The sequence below is a fragment of the Stenella coeruleoalba genome (genome assembly GCF_951394435.1).
Source record: "Stenella coeruleoalba genome assembly, chromosome: 3".
In the NCBI taxonomy this organism is placed as follows: domain Eukaryota; kingdom Metazoa; phylum Chordata; class Mammalia; order Artiodactyla; family Delphinidae; genus Stenella; species Stenella coeruleoalba.
The window spans coordinates 168104847-168128434 of NC_137148.1; the positions used below are offsets into that span (position 1 = coordinate 168104847).

Here is a 23588-nt window from a genome sequence, read left to right on the forward strand (position 1 = left end):
ACAACTACTGAGCCTGCGCTCTAGAGCCTGAGAGCCACAACTACTGAGCCCACGTGCCACAGCTACTGAAGCCCGCGTGCCTAGAGCCCGTGCTCCACAACAAGAGGAGCCACCACAGTGAGAAGCCCACGCACCGTAACAAAGAGTAGCCCCTGAGAAGCCCCCGCTTGCCGCAGCTAGAGAAAGCCCACGCGCAGCAACGAAGACCCAACGCAGCCAAAAATAAATACGTAAAAAAAAAAAAAAAAGAATGCTCCTTTCTTTCCCCCCTCCTTCTCTCTGGCCCAGGAGTGTCATAGAGTCCAGGTCTGTCTCTTGGGACCCATATTGGGAGATTATAAAAGTTATCGCTCTCGTAGAGATTTTTTGGTGATTAAATGAGATAATGTGTATGAAACTCTTAACACCAAGTCTGGAACATAAGCACCTGCTAAATATCACTTCAAATTGTTATTTGCTATTTATTTCATTCCACAAGTACTTTGATGGAGGCATGATCAGCACAATCAGCTTTGGAATTCAATAGGGTAAACTAACAATTTCGGTGTGGGGAATGGATTTTTGAACTGGGCTTTGCCAGATGCATAGGAGTTTGCTGAGTGGAATAACAGCCTCAGGTCCAACAAACACCTTCTGACTAATCCCCATATTCAGGCTCACTGGTCTGGTGGTGTCTGTTTTCAGAGGTGGGAAAGTAGTGGGGAAAGCTAGAAATTTTTGTTTGGATATAAGCTCCAGCTAGGGAGCAGAAATTCTGAAATTCAGCCCCTGTGACAGGTGGAGAAACTGAGGCTCAGAAAGTCTAGAACTTCGGGATTCTTAAACTCTCCATTTTGAGAATCACATGAAAAATGTGGACCTCCTCTCTAGAAAACTCATCTTTGGCCATCGTTTTGCCTACATTTTTAGGGGCTTCCGGATGTCAGTCTAGTTAAGAATCCAGGCCCCAGGCGCCAGGTAAGTTTCCCAAGTCACCCTTGGAATTCTCCTTGCCCGAGGGAGGAGGCGGCGGCTCGGGAGGACGTAGGAGTGGGCCTCCAGGTGAGTCCCGGGACCTTTCAAGCCTGGTTCTCTTCCAGGCCACCCGAAATCGCAGCCCCATCTCAGGGCACCACCACTCAATTTCTATGTGAAAACGTGGTCCCCCCAGCCTCCCCACGCCGCGTCTCAGCCCACGCCTACGGCTCTGTGCCCCCCATCCCATTTCTTCAGCCCCTCGGAGTTTCTCCCGTAGCCCCAGGCCATCCCCCAGCTCCAGCCCCTCCCTCCGCCCGGCATCGGAGCCCCCGGCCCCCGCCCCGGGAGCTTCAGAGGTGCAAACGCGCCCTCCCCCAACTCCTCCCGCCCCCGACTCCCCCCGTGTGGCAGCTCTGGGCTGGGAACTCGGCGGGGTCGGCCTCTCGGTTTCGCGTTCCCGCCCCGGGCCCCCGGCGCCGCGCCAAACCGGCCCTCCAACGCCGAGCCCCGCGCGTCCGCTCGCCGCGCCTGCCTCCACGCGCGCCGGCTGGCAGGTAGGGGAAGCGCGGGACCATCGGCGGGCGGAGAAACCGGAGAGCAGCGGGTCGGGGGGAGGCAAGGGCGGGAGGAGGGGGCCGGGGCGACGGAGGGGGAGGGGATTCCTTTGTTTGCAGCAGGCAGCCCCGGACCCAGCCCCTTCCCCTCCCCGCGCTACGCTCGGCGCCGGCGTGGGGCGCGGGGACCTGGCGCGGGCGGGAGGGGCTCGGCCCGGGTGCGGGTGCGGGCGCGGGCGGCGGACACAGCCGGGCTCTGACCCGCAGGTGAGGGCGGGGCCGAGCGTGGTCGCGGCTCCCGGGCCTGCGTCCCCGGCTCAGCCCGGTGGAGAACGCGGCTGGCGGGCTCTGAGGACGCGTGCCCCCTCCTCGTCGGCGGAGCCCGGGATTCCTCGCTCCCTGCCCGCCGCCTCCCCCAGTTACCCCGTGCAGTGCGCGCCGTCCCCCCGCTCATTCATTCCACAAACTCCTGGGCGCGGTTCTCAGAGGCAAAGTGGGGGGTGAGGGAGGAGTTGGATCAAGCCAGGCCGGAGATGGAGGCCCCGTGGGCCCTGAATTCTGCCTAGAGAAGGCGTCCTCGGAGTGCAGACCAGCCGGGACAGCCTGGGAGCAAGAAAGGGGTGCCCCTCACCAGCCGGGCCGATTCTTTCTCGCTTCCCCGTCAAAGGTGACAAAGGTCTTTTCCTTCTCCGAGGACCTTGGGACCACCTGGTCAGACTCTCATGTCACCCCAAGGCCCAGAGAGGGGCAGCCACTGACCCAAGGGCACACAGCAGACTCCCCGTCTGTTCTGCACCCAGGCCCAATTCTTCTCCCTGGTGTGGAAAGTGGGACTTGAAAGGGGCCCCCCATGAAGGCCACTTGGTCTGCCTTTTGTTCCCTGAGGGTTCAGCTTCCATCCTCCTAACCTTTGCCTGGTCATCTCCTCTGCCAGGAGTGGCCGTGTCCCCATCGCCTCCCTCCCATCCTTCCAGGTCCTGGAGAGAGCCAGCCACCTCCTGGAGGGTAGGGTACCCTTGATCTTCTTCCCCTCCCTCACCTCTGCCTGGGCTTCAGCTCCCACTCAGCCCTTCGCTAAATGTGTGATGGCCTTTGTTTGCTCCTCTGTGAAGTGGGCACAAAAGCTGTCCCTTCCCTGCTGGGCAGAGGGATGTTCTGTCCTTTGGGAAGTTCCAGCCTGTGCCCCCTGCTCCTGGAATCCTTTCCTCTCATCTGGATGCCTGCCCCAGCCTCTTCAACTGCGTACTTCCTCTGGGGCCCCTGCAAGTCCTTCCACACTCCATCAAACACCCATTTCTGCCCTTGTTCCTCCCACTTAGAGCCCTTCAAGGGCTCTCCATTGCCCTTGACGTACAAGTAGAAGCTGCATTACACAGGTATGCACTCCTGAAACACCCTGGCTGCCTGCCACCCCCTCCCCTCCACTCAGCGGTCCACGATCTTCTTGCCTCTGCTCTCAGTGTGCTGTGTCTGCCCCGACACCCTTCTCTTGGATGACTCCGTCACTGAGACATCACACCTCCTCCGAGAAGCCTCCCGTGACTGTTCACCTGCTTGTGGGTTGGGGTTGGATGCCTCCCTGGGTTCCCACAAGCCCCCAGTTTCTCCATCCCGGCAGCGGTCCCACTGTTTCTGGTTCTCGTGGGTGCCCCGTGGCCAAGGGCTTCTTGCTGAGGTTGACTCTGCTTCCTCTCCGCAGCCTCCGAGGGACACGTCATGGTTCTGGAGGGTCTGTGCTTGACAAGGAGAGGGGCCGGCACCCACACCATGGCCCGGGACCCCTTGGCTCGGCTCTTGCTGGCCTGGATAGCCCTGTCGTGCGTGGCGGGTGTCCAAGGCCGTTGGGATGGGGCTGTGGAGCCTGCAGGTCTCGGACGTGTGCGCAGGCGTGGCAGCCCAGGCTTCTTGCAGGGGTGTGTGGTACCCGGGATGCCGAGAAGCCCCTGGGGTGTGGGCTGGGCTGGGCTGTTCTGCTAGGTGCGGGGGGTGAGGCCCAGGGGATGTCCAGCTGGGCAGGGGCTCACCAGCCATGCCTGCTCTCCTGAAGGCCGAATGTGTGTGGCTCCCGATTTCATGCCTACTGCTGCCCCGGCTGGAGGACGCTGCCTGGTGGGAACCAGTGTGTTGTGCGTGAGTGTCGGTCCCTTCTGGAGGTGGGGGGTGCAGGCAGGGGACACTGGGGCAGTTCTCTTACTTACGGCCAGCAAGTCCAGCCTTGTTTAAAAGTGGACTTGGCCTGGGACGTCTGGCTAAGCCACAGGAATGGCCCCTGCTTCTGTCTGCAGGCTCCCAGGCCACCCGCCCGTGTTTCTTTGTCGTACAACTTCCCTGTGTCTGTCTGCTTGTTGGTCCGTCCGTCTGTCTCAGTCTCTGTCTCCTTCTGTCTTGGTCTCTCTCTGAGTCTCTGGCTCTCTGTGTCTGTCTTTTTCTCTGTGTGTGTGTGTGTCTCTCAATCTCTCTGTTTCCCCACTCCCACACGCACCCCATTCTAATGTGTCTAGAATCCGACTCTGCTTCCAGGAGATGCCCCCTCGCCTCCTCCCCAACAGTACAGCCAGTGCCCCAGCACCTCCAGCTTCTGTCCTTACTACTCAGCGTTTCTGGCCCAAAGAGCACCTCTGTCTCCCAATGGCTCCAGCAGAGCCTCGGCCCCCGGGGCACCCATGGGGTGGGGATGGCGGAGGATTCGGGTCCTGGCCTTGACCGTCACCTGTTACTCTCCAGCGGTCTGTAGGCACGCCTGCGGCGAGGGCTTCTGCTCCCGACCCAACCTGTGCGCCTGTGCTGATGGGAAGCTGGCCCCCAGCTGCGGGATGAGCCGAGGTGAGCAGGAAGTGACCCCCCAGGACTTCCCTGGCGGTCCAGTGGGTAAGACTCTGCGCTCCCAACGCAGGGAGCCTGGGTTCGATCCCTGGTCGGGGAAGATCCTGCATGCCGCGTGGCGAGGTCAAAAAAAAAAAAAGTAAAAAATGAAAAAAAAAAATTATAAGCTTAAAAAAAAATAAAGAAAGCAAGTGACCCCCTAGGGGTGGGAAGAGAAGGTGAGAGGCTTCCCGAAGCTTCCGGGAGCCCAGGCGGGTTTTGCTGAGGGACCAGAGCCAGGCTGGGCGCACCTGGTCCCGGCGCCTTGTGCATGCATCTCGGGGCCTTCCTGTGTGTCCCTCTTCCCCGCCCGCAGGGTCGGGGTGCAGTGTGAGCTGCATGAATGGGGGCAGCTGCCGAGGGGAGTCCTGCCTGTGCCAGAGGGGCTACACGGGCACCGTGTGTGGGCAACGTGAGTACCCGTCGCGCACACCTGGGCTTGGGACCCCAGAGGTCAGGTCTCCGCTGCCACCCGCCCACCGCCCACGGGTCACTCCTCTGGGACCGGGATTGGAGGGGACACACTCATTGTCACAATCTTATCTCTTGGTCTGGGCCGGATTATGGGGATTCCTGCGTGAAGGAGGGCCCGCCCGGGGCCCCAGCTCCCCTCTGCTGCTGGGGGACCTCAGGCCACACACCCCCCCCAACTTCCTCCACAGCCGTCTGTGACCACGGCTGCCACAACGGGGGCCGCTGCATCGGGCCGAACCGCTGTGCCTGTGTGTACGGCTTCATGGGGCCTCAGTGTGAGAAAGGTACCAAGCTGAGCGCGGGGCAGGGGTTTGGGGGGAGGAGGGCTTCCTGGCAGCCCCTGAGACGTGGCCAGGCCCTGGGAGGGTCCAGCTGACCTCCTTCCTGCTGTCCCTGCTGCTGTGAAGGGCAGAGACACTGTGCTCCAGGGAAGGGAGTCACAGAGGGCTTCCTGTAGAAGGGATAAGTCGGAGTTCATGAGATGGACACGCCCCCTCATGTTTCATCCTCACTGTTGAAATGATCCCACGGGCTGAGGTGGGTGGAGGTCACCTGTTGGGAGGCTGTAACCAAGACAAACACGGTGGAAAGAACAATGTTTTGTGAGAAGTTGGATGTTGGGGGGTGGGGGGGGCAAGGGGAGGGATGGAAGCAGGGACAAATCCCAGGTCTGCTCTGAAAACGGGAGGGAAGATGGTGCAGCCGGGGGTAGGGAGGGGGAAGACCCTGAGACTCAGTGTTGGCCAAGGAGCCCGTGGGTCACCCAGGAGGCAGCTGGACAGCCAGGCCTGGGGCTGCCCCATCCACGGGGCTGAAGCCCAGAGGATAGTTGAGGTTCTTGGGGAAGAAAAGGGAGGGCGATTTAAGGGTCCACCAGAGAAATGGAGACCATGGGCAGCTGAGAATGAGAAAGTGAACAAAAGCAGGTGGCGTTGGGGATGCCCAGGCTGGCGAGTTTTGTAGCTGTAGGAGCCATCAGAGTGCCCTGTGTGTCCAAGGAGCCCGGGAAGGCAAAAATGGGCAGGACCCTGGGACTCACCCCAGTGTGAAGGGTGCTGCTGGGGATGGAGGCCCATCTGTGGCCGAAGCCGGGTTGGAGAGAGTATAGCCATGAATCAGAAGCTGGAGGGGCTGGGGGTTACCTGGGTTTGAGAGTGAGCGTTTGGAAGCGGGATTTGGCGAGAAAACAGAGTTGGAATTCGGGCCGACTTGGGGAGCAGTCGGGATGGCTGAGGGAAAATGAAGGTTAGTGGAGAGGGTGGGAGAGGAGAGGCCTGGAGCGGGGGTGGGGGCCCCAGAGAGAGGCAGGGTTGGGTGCCTAGGCAGGAGTGAGTGGGGTTCCAGGGTCCTGGATGACTGAGGTGAGATTCTGGGGGCTGTGTTTTGCTTTAGGAAGTCAGGACTGTCGCGGGTCTCCCCTCCTTCATACAGGCCTGGGGGCTGGCTTTGGCGTCTCCTTCTGGAAGGGGCTTCCCTTGGTCCAGTGCCAGCCCCTTGATTGGAGCCATCTGGAGGATGGAGCCAGGAAGTCACATCTGGGCCCGTGCACGGCGGTGGGGGGGCCAATGAGACCACCTTCAGCTGGGTGGGGAGGGGGTGTCAGGGATGCAGAGTTGTGGGTTCAGAGCATTTGGGCGGATGCTGGGTCTGGGAGATTTGGCAGAGCCAGATGTGTGCTCAAGGATGAGAGAGGCTCTCTAGCGGGGCCTCCATGGGTCCCTGCCCGGGCTTGAAGGGAGGGTGGGCCTGGGGGAGTGGTGGGGGTCTCCAGACATGCCCTGGGTTTTGTAAGCTTGGAGGTCCTGGCCTCTCTTGGAGGTTGGTTGGAGAATGCTTTGGAGAGAAAGGGTTTTGAAGGGTGAATAGGAGTTCATCAGGTAAGGAAGGGGAACAGTATGAGTAAAGGCTTGTGGTCAGGAAAAAAACCTGGTGTGTTGGTATAGGGAGGCTGGGAAGGTGGCTACCGCCGTGGTCCAGGCGAGAGAGGTAGAGGCCTGAGTTGGGCTTGCTGGGATGGAAATGCAGAAGACTATGGGGTGGGGGCAGGCTGAGGCCAGCTGCCCACATCCATCTGCCCTGCAGACTACCGGACAGGGCCCTGCTTTGGTCGAGTGGGCCTGGAGGGGTGCCAGCACCAGCTGACAGGCCTCGTCTGCACCAAGGCGCTCTGCTGTGCCACTGTGGGCCGGGCCTGGGGCTTCCCATGTGAGCTCTGCTCTGCTCAGCCACACCCCTGCCGCCGGGGCTTCATCCCCAATATACACACGGGGGCCTGCCAAGGTGAGTGGGGGGCCCAGTGCGTGAGGACCGAGGTCCTGGGAGCCAGGGCTGAGTGGGAGCCCTCAGCAGCCTTGCTTTCTCCCTCTGACGTGCCTCTCATCCCCTTGCAGACGTGGATGAGTGCCAGGCTATCCCAGGCCTGTGCCAGGGGGGCAGCTGTGTTAACTCTGTGGGTTCCTTTGAGTGCCGCTGCCCAGCTGGACACCAGCTCAGTGAGAACAGCGCCAAGTGTGAAGGTGGGCGACGGGGAGAGGTTCAAGCTGGGACCTTCTCTCCGCTCTGGGCGGCTCAGGCTCCCTTCAAGGAGGAGGAGGTGGAGGTGGGGTAAGGCTGCTGGGGGGCTGGACTCTAACCGGACATGTATCTGCATAGATGTGGATGAGTGTATCAGCGTGCCAGGCCTCTGCTCCGGGGGCGACTGCACCAACACAGTCGGGAGCTACGTGTGCACCTGTCCCCGTGGTTATGCCAGCAGCCTGGACGGTACCCGTTGCCTGGGTGAGCCAGGGCCCAGGGGGGCTGGAGGGGCAGAGGGCAGGTAGGAGACAGACCCTCTGCTTATCTATCTCTGCAACCCTCTGGCCCTCGGGCTCCTCTAGTCCTTCTATTTCTATGCCCTTCTGTCTTTTTCGGACCCCAGTTTCCATCCCCTCGTTAATTCTGGTTCCCTACCCATTGGCCTTTGTGCTCTCTGGACCCCAGTCTGAGAAGCCCTCTAGCCCCCATCTCTATGCCCTTCAGCTCTCTGGTCCCCTGTCTCGGTGTCTTGGCTGTGCCCCTCTGCCCCTCGGACTCTATGCCCTTCTAGCTCACTGGTTGCCTTTCTTCCCTTTCTGGCTCCCGCCGCTGTGCCCCTCTAGCCCCCGCCTCTATGCCCCTCTGTCCCTCTAGCCCCCACCTCTATGCCCCTCTAGCCCCCACCTCTATGCCCCCATCTTGACGCCCATCTGGTTATCTGGCCTCCGTCTCTACGCTCTTCTGCCCATTAGCCTCTCTGGCCCCCTCCCTGTATCCCTCTTTACGCTCCCAAAGACTTTTTAAAAGTACCCCGTCTTCCCCCACACTGTGTTTGAGATAAACTGAGGCCCAGAGAGGGGAGATTTGCTTAAGCCAAATCCACAAGTCCAGAAGAGAGAGCTACCCACACCCCAGCTCCCCAGACCACCCCGCTCCCTGCCCCCAGCCAGGGTGGGGTCGTCAGGGCTGTGCCTCCCCCTGGAGGCTCACCCTCCTGGCTGGGGCGGGAGGATCCTTGGGCTCTCACTCCCTGTCCTGCTGTCTTGATGAGCTGGTCATTAGACTTCACAGGTTGCCAGTGGCCAACAGGGCTGGCCAGGAACACTTGCGGTGGGGCATGGATAGCGTCTTGGCTTGGGGAGGTGGGGTGGGCTTGGCAGGTCTCCAGCACCACTCGGACATCTCAGGCTGGGTCTCTACCAGCCAGGACAGGGAATATTGTGTCTGGAGTTCTGCCAGTGTACCATGGCCAGCGCCAGACCTATTTATTCCTCCGCCTCCGGGGGCTATCTTGGCTGGCAGGGAGGCTACCTCTGGGCACGTCCCCTGGACTGTAGCGCATTTCCCAACCACTAAAGAGCAGAGCCTAGATTTGAACCAAGGTCAGGTGTCCTCTGAACATGGGCTTGGAATTCAGTCCTGAGTTCCAACTGCTACTTAAGCTGCTTGCATACTCCGTGACCTTGGGCGAGTGACTTAACGTCTCTGGGCCTCAGCTGCCTCATCTGTGAAACAGAGATAATGGCTGTTCTAAACCACATGGGGAGGATTAAATAACAATTTATGAAGAGATTTGCCCAGGGCTGGATGTAGGGGGCACTCAATACACATTCACAAAGACAGGGGAGCAGGGAAGTTGGGTCTGTGACTGCTTAGCAGGGCCCGATCACAGTAGGTGCTTAATAAGCAAAGACAGCATCATTTTTGTCAAAATTCTTACATTTTGTCTCGTCTTCCCTACTTGGGAAGCAGCTGCTTGGTCAGGTCCCCTGGGGTTCAGGGATTTGGGTTTTCATCCCGCCTAGCTCTCCAGCAGCTGTGTGACCTTGAACAAGTCTGTTGACCTCTCCTCGCCTGGGCAGGCCCAGTCCTGTTCGTGGGCCAGGGATGGGGCTGAGTGCAGAGCCTCGACTCCCACACATGCACCTGGGGACCACCCCCCTACCCTCCCGCCAGGTGCACGGGGTATGGCTGGGGAGGTGGAAAAGCTTGCTGTTTTCTCCGCCTCGGGCAGCTCAGGGACAGCTGCAAGGGCCCTCCCGGCTGGTGGGAGGGGTTTTTCCGCTGTGGGCCACTGGCCAACATTTGTGGGTTTTCAAACCTAAAAATATGCTCTTTTAGAGTCAGAGCTTGAGAAATATGATCACCGTGTAACGCCATCAGGCTCGAGGGCACAGTGGAAGCGTCTGTGGTTTTCATACCTGGGGAGTCTCTGCCTCAGTCTCTCCAAGAGTTGCAGCCATCAGTCCACCAGTCTGCTTCCCCAGCCCCTCCTCAAATTCACAGCCTCTTAGGTTTCCCCAGAATGCCCAGGGCTGGTAGGCGGGGGACACACAGATACAGATCCCAGCATCTCTGCTTGAGCGCCCAGCATGACTTCTCACCGGGGCAACCCCCTGAACCAGGGGTCTTACTCAGTGTGGTTGGATACCCACAGTGACAGGGAGCTTCCTAACAATGCCAGCTTTAGATGTTGGGACACTTTTGCTCAGCGTGAGCCTAAGTCTCCCTCCCTGGGGTAATTTGGAAATCTTGGTAATAAGATCCTCACTCGGTGAGGATTGGCCAGAGTGCCGGATACGGTGCACTCTGCAACACTCTACCGAGGTGAGGTGGGTGTTCTGAGCCATCTCCTACCCATGGATGGAGAAACTGAGGCACGGAGAGGCAAGGAGGTCTGTCCTGCAGATGGTGCTGGTAGAGCTGCGGTTTGAAGTCTGGTAACGGATCCTCCCGACCCCCCACCCCCTTGCAGACCACCGTGCCGGCACCTGCTTCTCGGCGCTGATCGTGGGCCGCTGTGCCGGAGACCTCGCGGGCCACTATACGCATAGGCAGTGCTGCTGTGATACGGGCAGGTGCTGGGCAGTTGGCCCGGCCCCTGAGCTGTGTCCGCCGCGGGGCTCTGGTGAGTGGCCTGGGGCCACCTCCCACCTTCCTCTGCCCCCAGAGCTTGGCCTGCGGGTTGGGATCCCGGGTCACAACCGAAGGCTTGGCCTCCAACCCCGCCTCCTTGCAGATGAGTTCCAGCGACTGTGTGCCCTGGGGCTCCCGCTGCTGCCCTCCTACCCAGGCCCCTTCCCCGGCCTCCCTGGCTTCGGATCCAGTGGGCGTGGGGTTCCCAGCCTGGGCCTTGGTGACACCAACATTGGTGAGGACTTGGGATCCAAGACTCCTCCCTTGGGGGAAGGGGGTCCAGGCCTCAGAGACAGAGAGTCAGGGCTTTGGAGTGTGGGTCCTGGCCTGGGCAGTAGGGATGAAAGTACTGACAGTGGTCTGGGGCTGGGGGTAGATTGGGGATCCAGGCCTCCAGGTCAGGGTTTGGGTTTTGGGTGAGGGTCTAGGGCTGGCGTGGGGGGCTGGGGGTCTCAGCCAGGGTGGAGGTGGGGCAGGACTCGGCTGAAGTGGGAGAACCAGGCCGTAGGGGTAGGGTTCCAGCTTCTTGAGTGGGTGTCTGAACCCGGAGGTGAGGTCCAGACCCAGGGGGCCAGCACATGCTCGGGTGCCCCACGTCGGCCCTACTCACAGGCACAGCCACGCTGAACCAGACCATTGACATCTGCCGACACTTCACCAACCTGTGTCTCAATGGCCGCTGCCTGCCCACCTCTTCCAGCTACCGCTGCGAGTGTAACGTGGGCTACACCCAGGACGTTCGGGGCGAGTGCATCGGTGAGCAGCGGCTGGGGCAGGGGTGGGCTGGGGGCGGGGGAGCGCCCTGGCGGGCTGGGGCTCAGGGTCCTCTGCCTGCAGACGTGGATGAGTGTGCCAGCAGCCCCTGCCACCACGGAGACTGCGTCAACACCCCCGGCTCCTACCACTGCCGGTGCTGGGAGGGCTTTCAGGCGACGCTCACCAAGCAGGAGTGCGTGGGTATGGCCGTCCATCGGACAGTGGGGGTGACCGGGAGCCTGACTGATGGAACCTGCATCTGAATTAGAGCCTGGGGGCCAGGAGGACGCCTGCTGACTGCCCGCCTGCCTCCCCACCAGACATGGACGAGTGTATCGCCAGCAGTGGCCTCTGCCACCACGGCCGCTGCGTCAACACAGCAGGCAGCTTCCAGTGTGTCTGCAATGCAGGCTTCGAGCTCGGCCCCGATGGCAAGAACTGTGTGGGTGAGTTGAGGGTGAGCGGGTGGGGAAGCGGCTTCTGGGCCCCAGTAGCTGCCTTCTGCGTCTTGCCACTCGTGCTGCATCACCCACCTCCCTCCTCACGGTGGGTCCTCTGCTCCCCTTTCTGAGCCGAACCAGCCCATCTGAGATCCTCCTTGTGGTCTATCCAGCCCCTACTCACTCCTTCATTCTCTCCTTCCTGAATTCATACCCTGAATCCCAGGAAGGGGCCTTTGGGGTAAGACCATGCCATCAGCTGTCTGCGTCTGCCTCTGCCCCTGACTCATGGCCCCTCACCTGTCCTCGAGAGAGTCTGGCCTCCGAGAGAGGTGGGTCAGGACCGTGGAGAGCGCCCCGATCTCAGGCTCCCTGTGGGGTATGAGGGTGCCACCCAAGCTCCCCACAGCTTGTAGGGGCCACCGGGGACTCCCTTTATTCTTTTCTGTCACCCTCTCTGAGGGGACCTGCCTTGTAGTCTTCCCTCATCAGGAAGGATTTTCTTCCTTTCATTCTTTTTTTTTTTGCAGAGCATTTACTTTCTGTTGATTTTTAGATACGTTTAGAAAGTTGATTATTAAATTAGCTATTTTCTTAGCATTAACTTTAGGTATAGTAATTTATGTCTGTGCATAAATCATTATAATTTTTATTTGCATTGTTTTTTATTAGTTAGATATCACCTACTGAAAGTAATTTTGATTAATTCATTGTTTTATAATTTTACCATCGTCTTTCTTTTTTTTTTTTTAATTTTTGGCTGCTTTGGGTCTTCGTTGCAGTGCACAGGCTTCTCATTGTGGTGGCTTCTCTTGTTGCGGAGCATGGGCTCTAGGCGCACAGGCTTCAGTAGCTGTGGCGCGTGGGCTCAGTAGTTGCGGCTTGTGTGCTCTAGAGCCCAGGCTCAGTAGTTGTGGTGCACGGGCTAGTTGCTCTGAGGCATGTGGGAACTTCCCGGACCAGGGCTCGAACCCGTGTCACCTGCGTTGGTAGGCGGATTCTTAACCACTGCGCCACCAGGGAAGCCCTACTGTCAAGTCTTTAATATTTCCTTCAGATCTCTGCCTAGTCTGTAACCAGTAAGAGTTGAAATCCTTAATCAGTGTTTTTCTTGGTACATATAAATTTTATTTTTTTAATTTATTTTTTGTAGTTGAAGTATAGTTGATTTACAATGTTGTGTTAGTTTCAGGTGTACAGCAAAGTGATTCAGTTATACATGTATCTATTCGTTTTCGGATTCTTTTCCTTTGTGGGTTATTATAAAGTATTGAGTATAGTTCCCTGTGCATTCTTTCTTTTTTTTAAAATAATTAATTAATTAATTAACTTTTTGGCTGTGTTGGGTCTTCGTTTCTGTGCGAGGGCTTTCTCTAGTTGTGGCAAGCGGGGGGCCACTCTTCATCGCGGTGCGCGGGCCTCTCACTATCGCGGCCTCTCTTGTTGCGGAGCACAGGCTCCAGACGCACAGGCTCAGTAGTTGTGGCTCACGGATCTAGTTGCTCCGCAGCATGTGGGATCTTCCCAGACCAGGGTTCGAACCCGTGTCCCCTGCATTAGCAGGCAGATTCTCAACCACTGCGCCACCAAGGGAAGCCCTCTTTCATTTTTTAAAAAACCTTCTTAGCATCTTTATTGATATATCATTCCATACCATACGAGTGGCCATTTAAAGTGTCCACTTCAATGGCTTTTAGTACAAGCATGACCACAATCTAAGTTTAGAACCTCTTTATCACCTCCTCTCCATTAGCCGTCATTCCAGAATCCTCTCTCTTCCCCCCCAGCCCTCGGCACTAGGCTAATCAACTTTCCGTCTCCATGGATTTGCCTGCTCGGGGCGTTTTGTATAAATGGAATCACGTACTCCGTGGCCTTTTGTGACTGGCTTCTTTCACCGAGCATCATGTTTTCAAGGTCCACCCGTGTTGTAGCAGTTGTCAGAACGTCATTCCTTTTTATTGTCAGATGACATTCCATTATACGAGTAGGACCACATTTTGTTTATACGTCATCAGTTAATGGCTATTCGGGTTGTTTCCCCTCTTTGCTGTTGTGGATAAAGCTGCTATGAATGTTCATGTACAAGTTTTGGTGTGGACCTTTTCTTCATTTCTTCTTTCCTTTCCTTCCCTCCCTCCCTCCCTTCTTTCCTTCCTTCCTTTTGGTACAGTCCTTTATTGTTCAAAACTGATACTTTGGGGGCTTCCCTGGTGGCGCAGTGGTTGAGAGTCCGCCTGCCGATGCAGGGGACACGGGTTCGTGCCCCGGTCCGGGAAGATCCCACATGCCGCGGAGCGGCTGGGCCCGTGAGCCATGGCCGCTGAGCCTGCGCGTCCGGAGCCTGTGCTCCGCAATGGGAAAGGCCACAACAGTGAGAGGCCCGCATACCGCAAAAAACAAACAAACAAACAAACAAAAACTGATACTTTGGTAAACAAATCATTTCTGCACCCACCGCCTTCCTTTAAATTAGACTGTTTTCTTCTCAGCTGACGGTTTTTGCCCTTTTCTTTTTAAATTCAAGTGAGATTCACGCAAGATAAATTTAACTATTTAAAAGTGAAAAATTCAGTGGCATTTATTTAGTAGTTCCCAATGTTGTGCACCCACATTTATTCAATTTTTTTCTGCAGGAAAGTGAACGTAGCATTTTTAAGTGAACAGTTTGGTGGCACTTAGGATATTTCCAAGGTCGTGCAACAACCATCTCATGTATGCAATTCTTTTTTGCATTTTTAAAAATCGTGGCACAATATACATAGTGTACAATTTACCATTTAACCCTTTTTTTCTTTTCCATTATAGTTTATTACAAGATATTGAATATATAGTTCCCTGGGCTATACAGTAGGACCTCGTTGTTTATTTTATGTACAGTAGTGTGTATCAGCTCCATTCCTACCCTTTTTTTTAAAAATTTTATTTATTTTTGGCTGTGTTGGGTCTTCGTTGCTGTGAGCAGGCTTTCTCTACTTGCGGTGAGCAGGGCTACTCTTCGCTGCCGTGTGCAGGCTTCTCATTGCGGTGGCTTCTCTTGTTGCGGAGCATGGGCTGTAGGCGCGCAGGCTCCAGTAGTTGTGGCATGCGGGCTCAGTAGTTGTGGCTCGCGAGCTTTAGAGCACAGGCTCCGCAGTTGTGGTGCACGGGCTTAGTTGCTCCAATGTGGGATCTTCCCGGACCAGGGCTTGAACCCATGTCCCCTGCATTGGCAGGCAGATTCTTAACCACTGCGCCACCAGGGAAGCCCCCTACCCTTTTTAAAGGAACAGTTGGTGGTATTTAGTGCAATGTTGTGTCACCACCACACCTCACGTATTGGACTTTGAGCAACTATTTGTGGAGCAGCTACGGTGTGCCAGGATGGAAGATGCAGACTCGAGCTAGTGGCCCCAGTCTTGCCCCAGGGGAGTTCACACTCCAGCAGTTCACTATATCCAAGCCGTCATAGTCCCCGACAGTCACATTTCGTCCTGTCAGGCTCGAACTGCCCTGGGAAGGGCCCCTGGAAAAGTGAGGGGGCGGGGCTGGTCTACCAGGCAGGGCTGGCCCAAAGAGGGGTGACTGCTGGGACCCTGCTGGGAACCAGCCTCTCCCGGTGTCCCCAGACCACAACGAGTGTGCCACCACCACCATGTGTGCCAACGGAGTGTGCCTGAACGAGGACGGCAGCTTCTCGTGCCTCTGCAAACCCGGCTTCCTGCTGGCGCCCGGTGGCCGCCACTGCGTGGGTGAGGCTGGAGGCTGGACCACAGGGGAGTGATGGGGATTGGGGAGGAAGAGGTGAGGGGAGGCGGCAAGGGCGGGTGGCGGGGGACTGGGACCTGCCGCAGTCGCCCACGGCCCCCCGCAGACATCGACGAATGCCAGACACCGGGCATCTGTATGAACGGCCACTGTACCAACACCGAGGGCTCCTTCCGCTGCCACTGCCTGGGGGGGCTCGCGGTGGGCGCTGATGGCCGCGTGTGCGTGGACACCCACGTGCGTAGCACGTGCTACGGGACGCTCAACAAGGGCTCTTGTGCCCGCCCCTTCCCCGGTGCCGTCACCAAATCCGAGTGCTGCTGTGCGAGCCCCGACCACGGGTTTGGGGAGCCCTGCCAGCTGTGTCCTGCCAAGAACTCCGGTGAGGGTCGGCTGCCCCACGTCCACCCGCTTTCCTTTAGTTCTTGCTTCTAGTTGATCACCCAGGGGGCAGGAGGGGACAGTGGGGGGGCGGCTTGGCTCCTATGGGGTGGGGGGGTGGGGATTTCTCTCCCCAAGAAGACACGGAAGGAAGTTGCTCTTCCCATTGGGGGGGGGCATCTTAGTCCCAGACCCTCGCTCATCTCCAAGGGGCCACGTCTTGGGCGTGGTTTGGGTTCGGCAATGGCCACTGACCCCTCTCGCTCTGCTTCCGCCACTGCAGCCGAGTTCCAGGCCCTGTGCAGCAGCGGTCCTGGCATCACCACGGATGGCAGAGGTGAGCGGGGCAGTGCTGGGACAGAGGGGTGGGGTCGTGGTTGGGCACTGTCATGTCGCTGGGGCTGCCGTAACAAAGTACCACAGGCTGGGAGGCTTCAACAACAGACGTTTATTCTCCCACGGCTCTGGAGAGGCTAAAAGTCCGAGATCAAGGTGTGAGCAGGGATGGCTCTTTCCGGGGCTGTGAGGGAGAGTCTGTCCCGTGACTCTCCCACAGCTTCTAGCACTTCACTCTTAAATCCTCAGCTGGCAGAAGCATCACCCCGATCTCTGCGTTCATCTTTTTTTTTTTTTTTTAAGTTTACAATGTTGCGTTAGTTTCAGGTGTACAGCAAAGTGATACATACGTATCTAGTAGATACATACGTAGATACATACATATCTATTCTTTTTCGGATTCTTTTCCCTTATAGGTTATTAAAAATATTGAGTTCCCTGTGCTATACCGTAGTCCTTGTTGGTTATCTGTTTTATATATAGTATTGTGTATGCTATTCCCAAACTCCTAATTCATCCCTACGCCCTCTGTCTTCATCTTTTTTTTTTCACGCCGTGCAGCTTGCGGGATCTTAGTTCCCCGAGCAGGGATTGAACCCGTGCCCTCGGCAGTGAAAATGCAGAGTCCTAACCACTAGACCACCAGGGAATTACTTCTCTGCCTTCCTCTTGACATGGGGTTCTCCTTGTGTGTCTGTGCCCAAATTTCCCCCTTTTATAAGGATACAGTCGTATTGGAATGGATTGCGGGTCCACCCTAATGAACTCGTTTTAACTGGATCACCTCTGTAAAGTCCTTGTCTCCAAATAAAGTCACATGCTGAGATCCTGGGGGTTAGGACTCCAACCTGTGACACCATCCCTTCCTGAAACAGCCTTTCTGCCTGAGCAAGAAATAAAGATTTCCCATCCACTGCTAGGCCATCAGGGCAGGACAGATGTCCGCCCCTCCCCCACCCCCCTGTCAGTTAAAGGGACAGATTCTGGAGCCAGATGCGTGGGTTCGAATCCTGGCCCTACTATTTATTGATTGAATAACCTCAGGCAAGTTACCTAGCGTCTCTGTGCCTCCTTGTCTGTACAGTGGAGATAACGGTAAGACCCATTTCAGGGATGTTGTGAGGATCAAATGAGCTAATACGCTTGGCACAAAATAGTAAACATCCTATAATGGTAGTGATTATGATTGCACTTTTTTTTGCAAAATTATGTCGCTGCCGTATAAACATCTGTTCCGTGAGTTCCAAACTGGGGACAGTTTTGTCCCCCCTCCCGAGGGGCCATTTGGCAATGTCTGGACAGATATTGGGGAGGGTGCTACTGGCATCTCCTGGGTAAGGCTGGGAATACTGCTCAACATCCTACAATGCACAGGACGCCCCCCGTCACAGCAAAGGATGATCTGGCCCCAAATATCCACAGTGCTGAGAAACCCTGGTTTCAAGGGGAAGGAGGCAGGGTCTAGGCTGGAGCTCTGGCCCCGGGGGACATGGCTTCTGGAGCCTCCAGGGAGCCAGGGCAGCTGCTGACGCCCTCCTCCTGGTGCAGACATCAACGAGTGCGCCCTCGATCCTGATGTCTGTGCCAACGGTATGTGTGAGAACCTGCGGGGCAGCTACCGCTGCGTCTGCAACCTGGGCTACGAGGCAGCCGCAGCCGGCAAGGAGTGCATGGGTGAGCGCGCCCGGCAAGTGGACGGGCAGGTGGGCGGGCCGCCCCCACTGCACACCCCTCACCCCGCTCTCCCCCCCTCACCCTGCAGATGTGGATGAGTGTGCACTCAACAGCCTCCTGTGTGACAACGGGCGGTGCCGGAACAGCCCTGGCAGCTACAGCTGCTCCTGCCCCCAGGGCTTCAGCTTCTGGCAAGACACGGAGACCTGCGAAGGTACAGGGTCGCGGGGCACACAGCCACGCACACGTACATGCAGATACTTATGCACGCTGCGTGCTCTGGGTACACACATGCTCAAAGACGCATGTATACCTGCATTCACGCACACAGACACGCTCAAAGGCATACATGTATTCACAGTCTCACGGTTACACACACTCATAGGTACACACACAATACCCACATTCACACACTTATTCTCACACTTTACACGCATGCTCACAGCTGCAGTTACACCCTCAAAGGCACACCCTTATGCAGACCCTCAGACCCTCTGACATTCACACATGTGTGCATATGATCACTCAGTCACACACACCGGTACTCACACAAAACACACTCACATACCCATATTCACACTCACAGACATTCCCACAGCCACACACCCTCACGTGCACACTCTCAAAGATCTGTGTGTGCCCACGTTCTTTCACCCTTTCACACACTTAGGCTCACAGCCACACACACTTACGTGTGCAGTCACACACACCCTCACATACCTGCACAGTTGTACACTCACATGCTCATACACACTCACGCTTATACACAAGAATACGTGCCCATCCTCCCTCTCCCACGCGTGCAGTCACTGACACATACACGTGTTCAAGTGTGCATGCTCGCCATTGCCCACACACACGTTGTTGTGATGACCTTGCCCATCGCATAGATCCCTTGGCACTCACAGATGCCTGCGCGCGCGCACACGCACACAGTCACGCACAAGCTTTTCGTCTGGCCCCAGCCCTCCCCTGGTCCTTTGTCTTCTTTCCAGCTGACACCCCTCCCCCACCCTGGCCACACCCAGGCCTCCATCCCCTCTGGGTTTTCCTCCTGCCTCTCACCTGTCTTGTGCCATGACCGACCCTTTGAGGGCCACAATTCCCCACCGTGCCTATCCCTCTGCACTTTTACCTGTGTGCGCTCCCAGGACCCTGCACGTCAGCGTGCTTGTGCAGGTGCACAAGACGATTCAGTGCAAACTCACGTGCGTCTGAGCCTGCGCAGTCCGTTCCTTGTATTCTGACCGCTTGCGCCTCCTGCCTCTGGACTTTGGCAGCCGTGGGGAGGAGGGGGCCCCTGGTCAGGTGGGGCTCCCCCTCCTGCAGCTCAGTACTCACTGTGGGGTGGGGCGGCTGGGGGGGGGGGCCGTCCCTGCAGACATCGACGAGTGCCTGTCCAATCCGTGTGTGAACGGCGTGTGCCGCAACCTGGCCGGCTCCTACGCCTGCGAGTGCGCTCCCGGCAGCCGCCTGGGACCCTCCGGCACCGTGTGCTTAGGTGAGAGGCCCCACGGAGAAGCGGGGACCCCGACGCCCCGGAGTAGGCTGGGTCTATGCGGGTCGGCGTGCAGGTGTGGGCCCGCCAGGTGAGACAGCAAGCCCCTCCCCGCAGACAGCACCAAAGGCACCTGCTGGCTAAAGGTCCAGGATGGCCGCTGCGAGGCGAACCTGCACGGAGCCACCCTGCGGTCCGAGTGCTGCGCCACGCTCGGGGCTGCCTGGGGGAGCCCCTGCGAACGCTGTGACATGGGTAATGCCCTGAGGGGGGGCTCCGGGGGCTCCCACGCCATCGGGACAACTGGGGGGGGGGACAGATCCCCTGTGTTTGAGTGGAGAGAGTGACTCCTCTCCCCATCCACAGACCCCGCCTGTGCCCGTGGCTTCGCCCGCGTGAAGGGGCTCAGCTGCGAAGGTAACCCCCATCCCCACCCTCTTCGGTTTGCCCTCCAAGCCACGCGTGGACGAGTGTCATGGGGGCTGCCTGGGGCCCCTCCCTGAAGTCATTTGAGATCGAGACATTCTCCCTCCTTGGTACCTGGGTCTTCCCCGCGATCTGCCAGCCCAAGGCTGGCACTGCCCCTTCCCCCTCCCCAAGGACCACGTGGTGTCCTGAGGCCCCAGGGGAACAGCTTCTGGGAGCCTCCAGCCCTTGCCTCTCCTCCTTGTCTGCTGCTGCCCAGATGTGAACGAGTGTGAGGTCTTCCCGGGGGTCTGTCCCAATGGGCGCTGCCTCAACACCGCTGGCTCCTTCCACTGCGAGTGTCTTGAGGGCCTGACGCTGGATGCCACGGGCCGGCTGTGCGTGGGTGAGTGCGGGCTGGGTCCCCATGCAGGGCCCCCTGCCCTTCATTGCCTCCACTCCCGGCGGCTGGAGACCCCTCCTAGGAACAAGTGGGATCTCGGGGTTCCTCCAGGACCCTCTGCTCACTGCCCACCTCCTGCCCACGTGTCTCCAAAGACATTTGTTTTGGGGGATGCATCTTCTCAACTGCCCTTCTAAGGAAGCTCATTGCAGATGGCAAAGTCTCGTGGAATAATACTTGCAACCTTCGTTTATTCTTTCTTGTTAGCGAGTAAGGTTTACACGGGGGGATTTGAGCAGGAGGTGCCCCTAGCATGAGTGCTAAGTGATGCTGGTGAACCTTCCTCAGCACCCAGGGCTCAAACCCTCACCCTGAATGGCTTACCCTCAGTCTCAAAGGCTCTGAGATATTTTCCCCCTCGATGAGGGCCTCTTGCTTTGTCCCTATCAACATCTCGAACAGGACATTTCTTGGCCAAAAGCATGTGCCGGCCAGCAGGTAGTGCTCCGAGTTCTATCAGCTTTTCCTCCTGTAGTCCCATCAATCCATTGGTAGCCTCCTCGGGGTCACCTTGGAGCCTGGCCAACATCAGGCAGATGGGCCCTGATGACCCTTCTCAACTTCGATTTCCTTCTAAACTGAGCTTCAGGTGTGCAGCGGGTCTTCTTGCTGATTCCAAAAGGTGAGCAAGGAAAGAAAGTAACTGAGTAAAGAGAAAAAAGCCATTGCTGAATTCACGGCCGGGTGAAATGGCTCAGTCTGGTCAGCCCTGGACCAAGCCACCGGGTACACGGGAACTTAAGACAGATCCCTGTGTGTCACGGCGCTTCTGCTTATCTTTATTTTTTCCTAAAGATTCTGTAACAGGGTCTCGTCCTCAAATGGACCCCCTTAAACGTATGTTCCTTTTGTAAAGAGTGAGAAGTTGTCTTAGACCAGGGATCAGCCAGCTGTTTCTGCAAATGTTTTCAGCTTTTGGGGCCTCACAGTCTGTTGCAGCTACTCAGCTCTGCCGTGTAGTGTAAGAACACCCACAGACAGTACAGAAACAAATGGATGTGGCTGTGTGTCAATAAAACTTTATTTACAAAAACAGGAGGCTGGCACCCCAGGCCGTAGTTAACCAGCCCCATTCTTAGACCCTCATGTCTGGTGCTGAGGAAGGCTTATCCACTCCCAGATTATTCTAAGGGAGTTTTACAGGTTAAACACACACACTCTGGAGCCAGATGGTCTGGTTTGAACCCCGCTCTACCTCTTACTAACTGGCCTCAGGTCAGCTACCCAACCCTTCTCTGCCTCAGTTTTCTTGCCTGTAAAATGGGCATGATGATAATATTTTCCTCTTGGTGTTATTTTGAGGATTCAATGGATGGATGAGCTTAGAACCGTGCCCATCACATAGCAAGCACCTAGCAGTGCAAGTTATTATCGTGTAAGTTTTGGATGATACCATTATTCAAATGTAACTGTTGGATGATATCATTTTTAAAATGTAACTGTTGGGAATTCCCTGGTGGTCCAGTGGTTAGGACTCGGTGCTCTCACTGCTGGGGGCCCCAGGTTCGATTCCTGGTCAGCCACGCAGCACTACCAAAAAAAAAAAAAAGAAGTATTGGATGATATCGAATCTCAGCATAAGGAAGTCACTCTTCCCGTTGGGGAGGAAGTTTCAGAAGAAGCTGCTGAAGGAGGCCCTAATGCCTGTCCTGGCAGGCACAGTGTAGCAGGGACAGGACTGGTGACTGCCCCTCCTTGCAGATGTGCGCCTGGAGCTTTGCTTCTTGCATTGGGATGAGGATGAATGTGGGGCCGCCCTGCCCGGCAAGTACCGGATGGACGTCTGCTGCTGCTCCTTGGGAGCCGCGTGGGGGGCCGCGTGCGAGGCGTGCCCTGAGCCTGAGTCCCCAGCGTTTGCCAGCCTGTGTCCCCGGGGGCTGGGCTTTGCCAGCCGGGACTTCCTCTCAGGCCAGCCCTTCTATAAAGGTGTGTTTGGGCTTAGGGAACCTGGTGGATGGGGAGAGGGCACAGTGTGGGTAGAGGCCTGGAGATGGGACGTGTGTTTGGGAGAGAGCAAACATCTGTGGCCAGAGGGGTGAACGCTCAGGAGGTGGGGACCCAGAGACATCGGGGCGGCGTGACATTTTGTGCTCCCATGCTGCAGATGTGAACGAGTGCAAAGCCTTCCCCGGGCTGTGTGCACACGGCACCTGCCGCAACACCGTGGGCAGCTTTCGTTGCTCTTGTGCTGGGGGCTTTGCCCTGGACGCCCAGGAAAGGAACTGCACAGGTACGTGCCCGCGTCTGCCTCCTGGGCGGTTGGGGGGCGCCTACAGGGATGGGGGCCATGAACTAGAGGCACCTGAAAGACAAGAACTGGCCTTTTCCTGCCTGTCTACCTGCCTGCTCTGTGACCGAGGACAGCTCAACACCCTCTCTGGGCCTTCAGGATTCCAGCTATAAAAGGAGGGGCTGGCAGAGGTGGCCTCCAGGGGCCTCCAGGCTGGAAGGAAATTCCCTACCCTCGTCTGGGGTGCAGTCACGGCACCTCTGTTAACCTGGGTTCAGCAGCTTGGGGCTCCTGTGCACCCCTGGGTGTTTGCAGATGTGGAGGCCCGGCCCGTGCCCACTCTCTCCACAGACATTGACGAGTGCCGCATCTCCCCTGACCTCTGCGGCCAGGGCACCTGCGTCAACACTCCGGGCAGCTTCGAGTGTGAGTGTTTCCATGGCTACGAGAGTGGCTTCATGATGATGAAGAACTGCATGGGTAGGCAGCCACCCCGGGCAGGGTGATGCTCGGGGGTCTCGGGGCCGAGCCGAGGGATGGGGGTGACATTGCTGTGATGGATTTAGGTGGAGGGGGCCGGAGTGGGGAGGAGCCATGATCCAGCTGGGACACAGCGAGTGTGGGCGTCATCCCTGTAGGCTGCTGGACATTGGGTGTGGCATTCAGATGAGAAGCCTGGGAACCAAGATTCGGGCAGGCCTCCCGGGGGGGGGTCGTAGCATGAGAAGAGGAGGGGGCCCGGGACAGAGGAGCCTCTTCCCCTTTCATTCACTTTTTCATTCAGTGAACATTTCATGTGCATCTACTCAGGGGAACCACAGAGAGCTCGGCAGCAGAGGGCCATTTTCTCTGAGCTCGTGACCTAATGGGGAGATAGATGTTTAATAAAATAAATCTCCGGACAAATGCAAAATAAACAGCCACTGTCATAAGCACTTGAAAGGGCCGTATGGTGCAGTGGGAGCGTAGACCCCTAGGATGTATCCCATTCTGTGGGGCTGAGAGAGTGGGAGTAGAGGTGAAGAGGGGCTGAAGAGCGGCTTGAAGAAAGAACAGTGCATGCAAAGGCCCTGGGGTGGACGTGAAGGATAGAAGGAGCTGCTGTGTGGAGGGCCGGGTGGGAGGGGGAACAGCACCTGAGGGGTGGAAGGAGGCCCGTGAGGCTGGAGTGGGAGGAGAGTGGGGGTGGGTGGTGAGGTCCCCCACTCCCTGTGCTGATGCTTGGAGGGGCTGGGCCTTGCCTTCCCTCTGTGTCCTCCAGGGGGCGCTTCTCAGGGCCTCCTTCAGCTCCAGGAGTGTCAGCCTGTGTCCCTGATAATTCTGAGAATTCCAGCTTCCCTCCCAGTCTGACTCCCATGGGTCACCCAAGTCCCCAAAC

General features: G+C 57.4%; 1 protein-coding gene across 1 annotated transcript in view; it reads left to right on the top strand.

Annotated features, from left to right (window-relative positions):
• Positions 1-1160: 1160 nt before the first annotated feature.
• FBN3 (fibrillin 3) overlaps positions 1161-23588 on the top strand; it is a 62367-nt gene continuing 39939 nt past the window's right edge. Inside the window, exons 1-25 of the mRNA XM_079918888.1 lie at positions 1161-1511; positions 3211-3424; positions 3559-3641; positions 4236-4334; positions 4690-4785; positions 5036-5131; positions 6930-7127; positions 7238-7363; positions 7500-7625; positions 10120-10272; positions 10384-10515; positions 10893-11237; positions 11357-11482; positions 15085-15207; positions 15330-15605; positions 15888-15941; positions 17489-17614; positions 17703-17828; positions 18996-19115; positions 19230-19367; positions 19479-19529; positions 19798-19923; positions 21682-21906; positions 22085-22210; positions 22562-22690. Coding sequence (XP_079775014.1) covers positions 3228-3424; positions 3559-3641; positions 4236-4334; positions 4690-4785; positions 5036-5131; positions 6930-7127; positions 7238-7363; positions 7500-7625; positions 10120-10272; positions 10384-10515; positions 10893-11237; positions 11357-11482; positions 15085-15207; positions 15330-15605; positions 15888-15941; positions 17489-17614; positions 17703-17828; positions 18996-19115; positions 19230-19367; positions 19479-19529; positions 19798-19923; positions 21682-21906; positions 22085-22210; positions 22562-22690 — 3397 coding nt within the window. The 5' untranslated portion in view covers positions 1161-1511; positions 3211-3227. The remainder of the gene's footprint in view (positions 1512-3210; positions 3425-3558; positions 3642-4235; positions 4335-4689; positions 4786-5035; positions 5132-6929; positions 7128-7237; positions 7364-7499; positions 7626-10119; positions 10273-10383; positions 10516-10892; positions 11238-11356; positions 11483-15084; positions 15208-15329; positions 15606-15887; positions 15942-17488; positions 17615-17702; positions 17829-18995; positions 19116-19229; positions 19368-19478; positions 19530-19797; positions 19924-21681; positions 21907-22084; positions 22211-22561; positions 22691-23588) is intronic.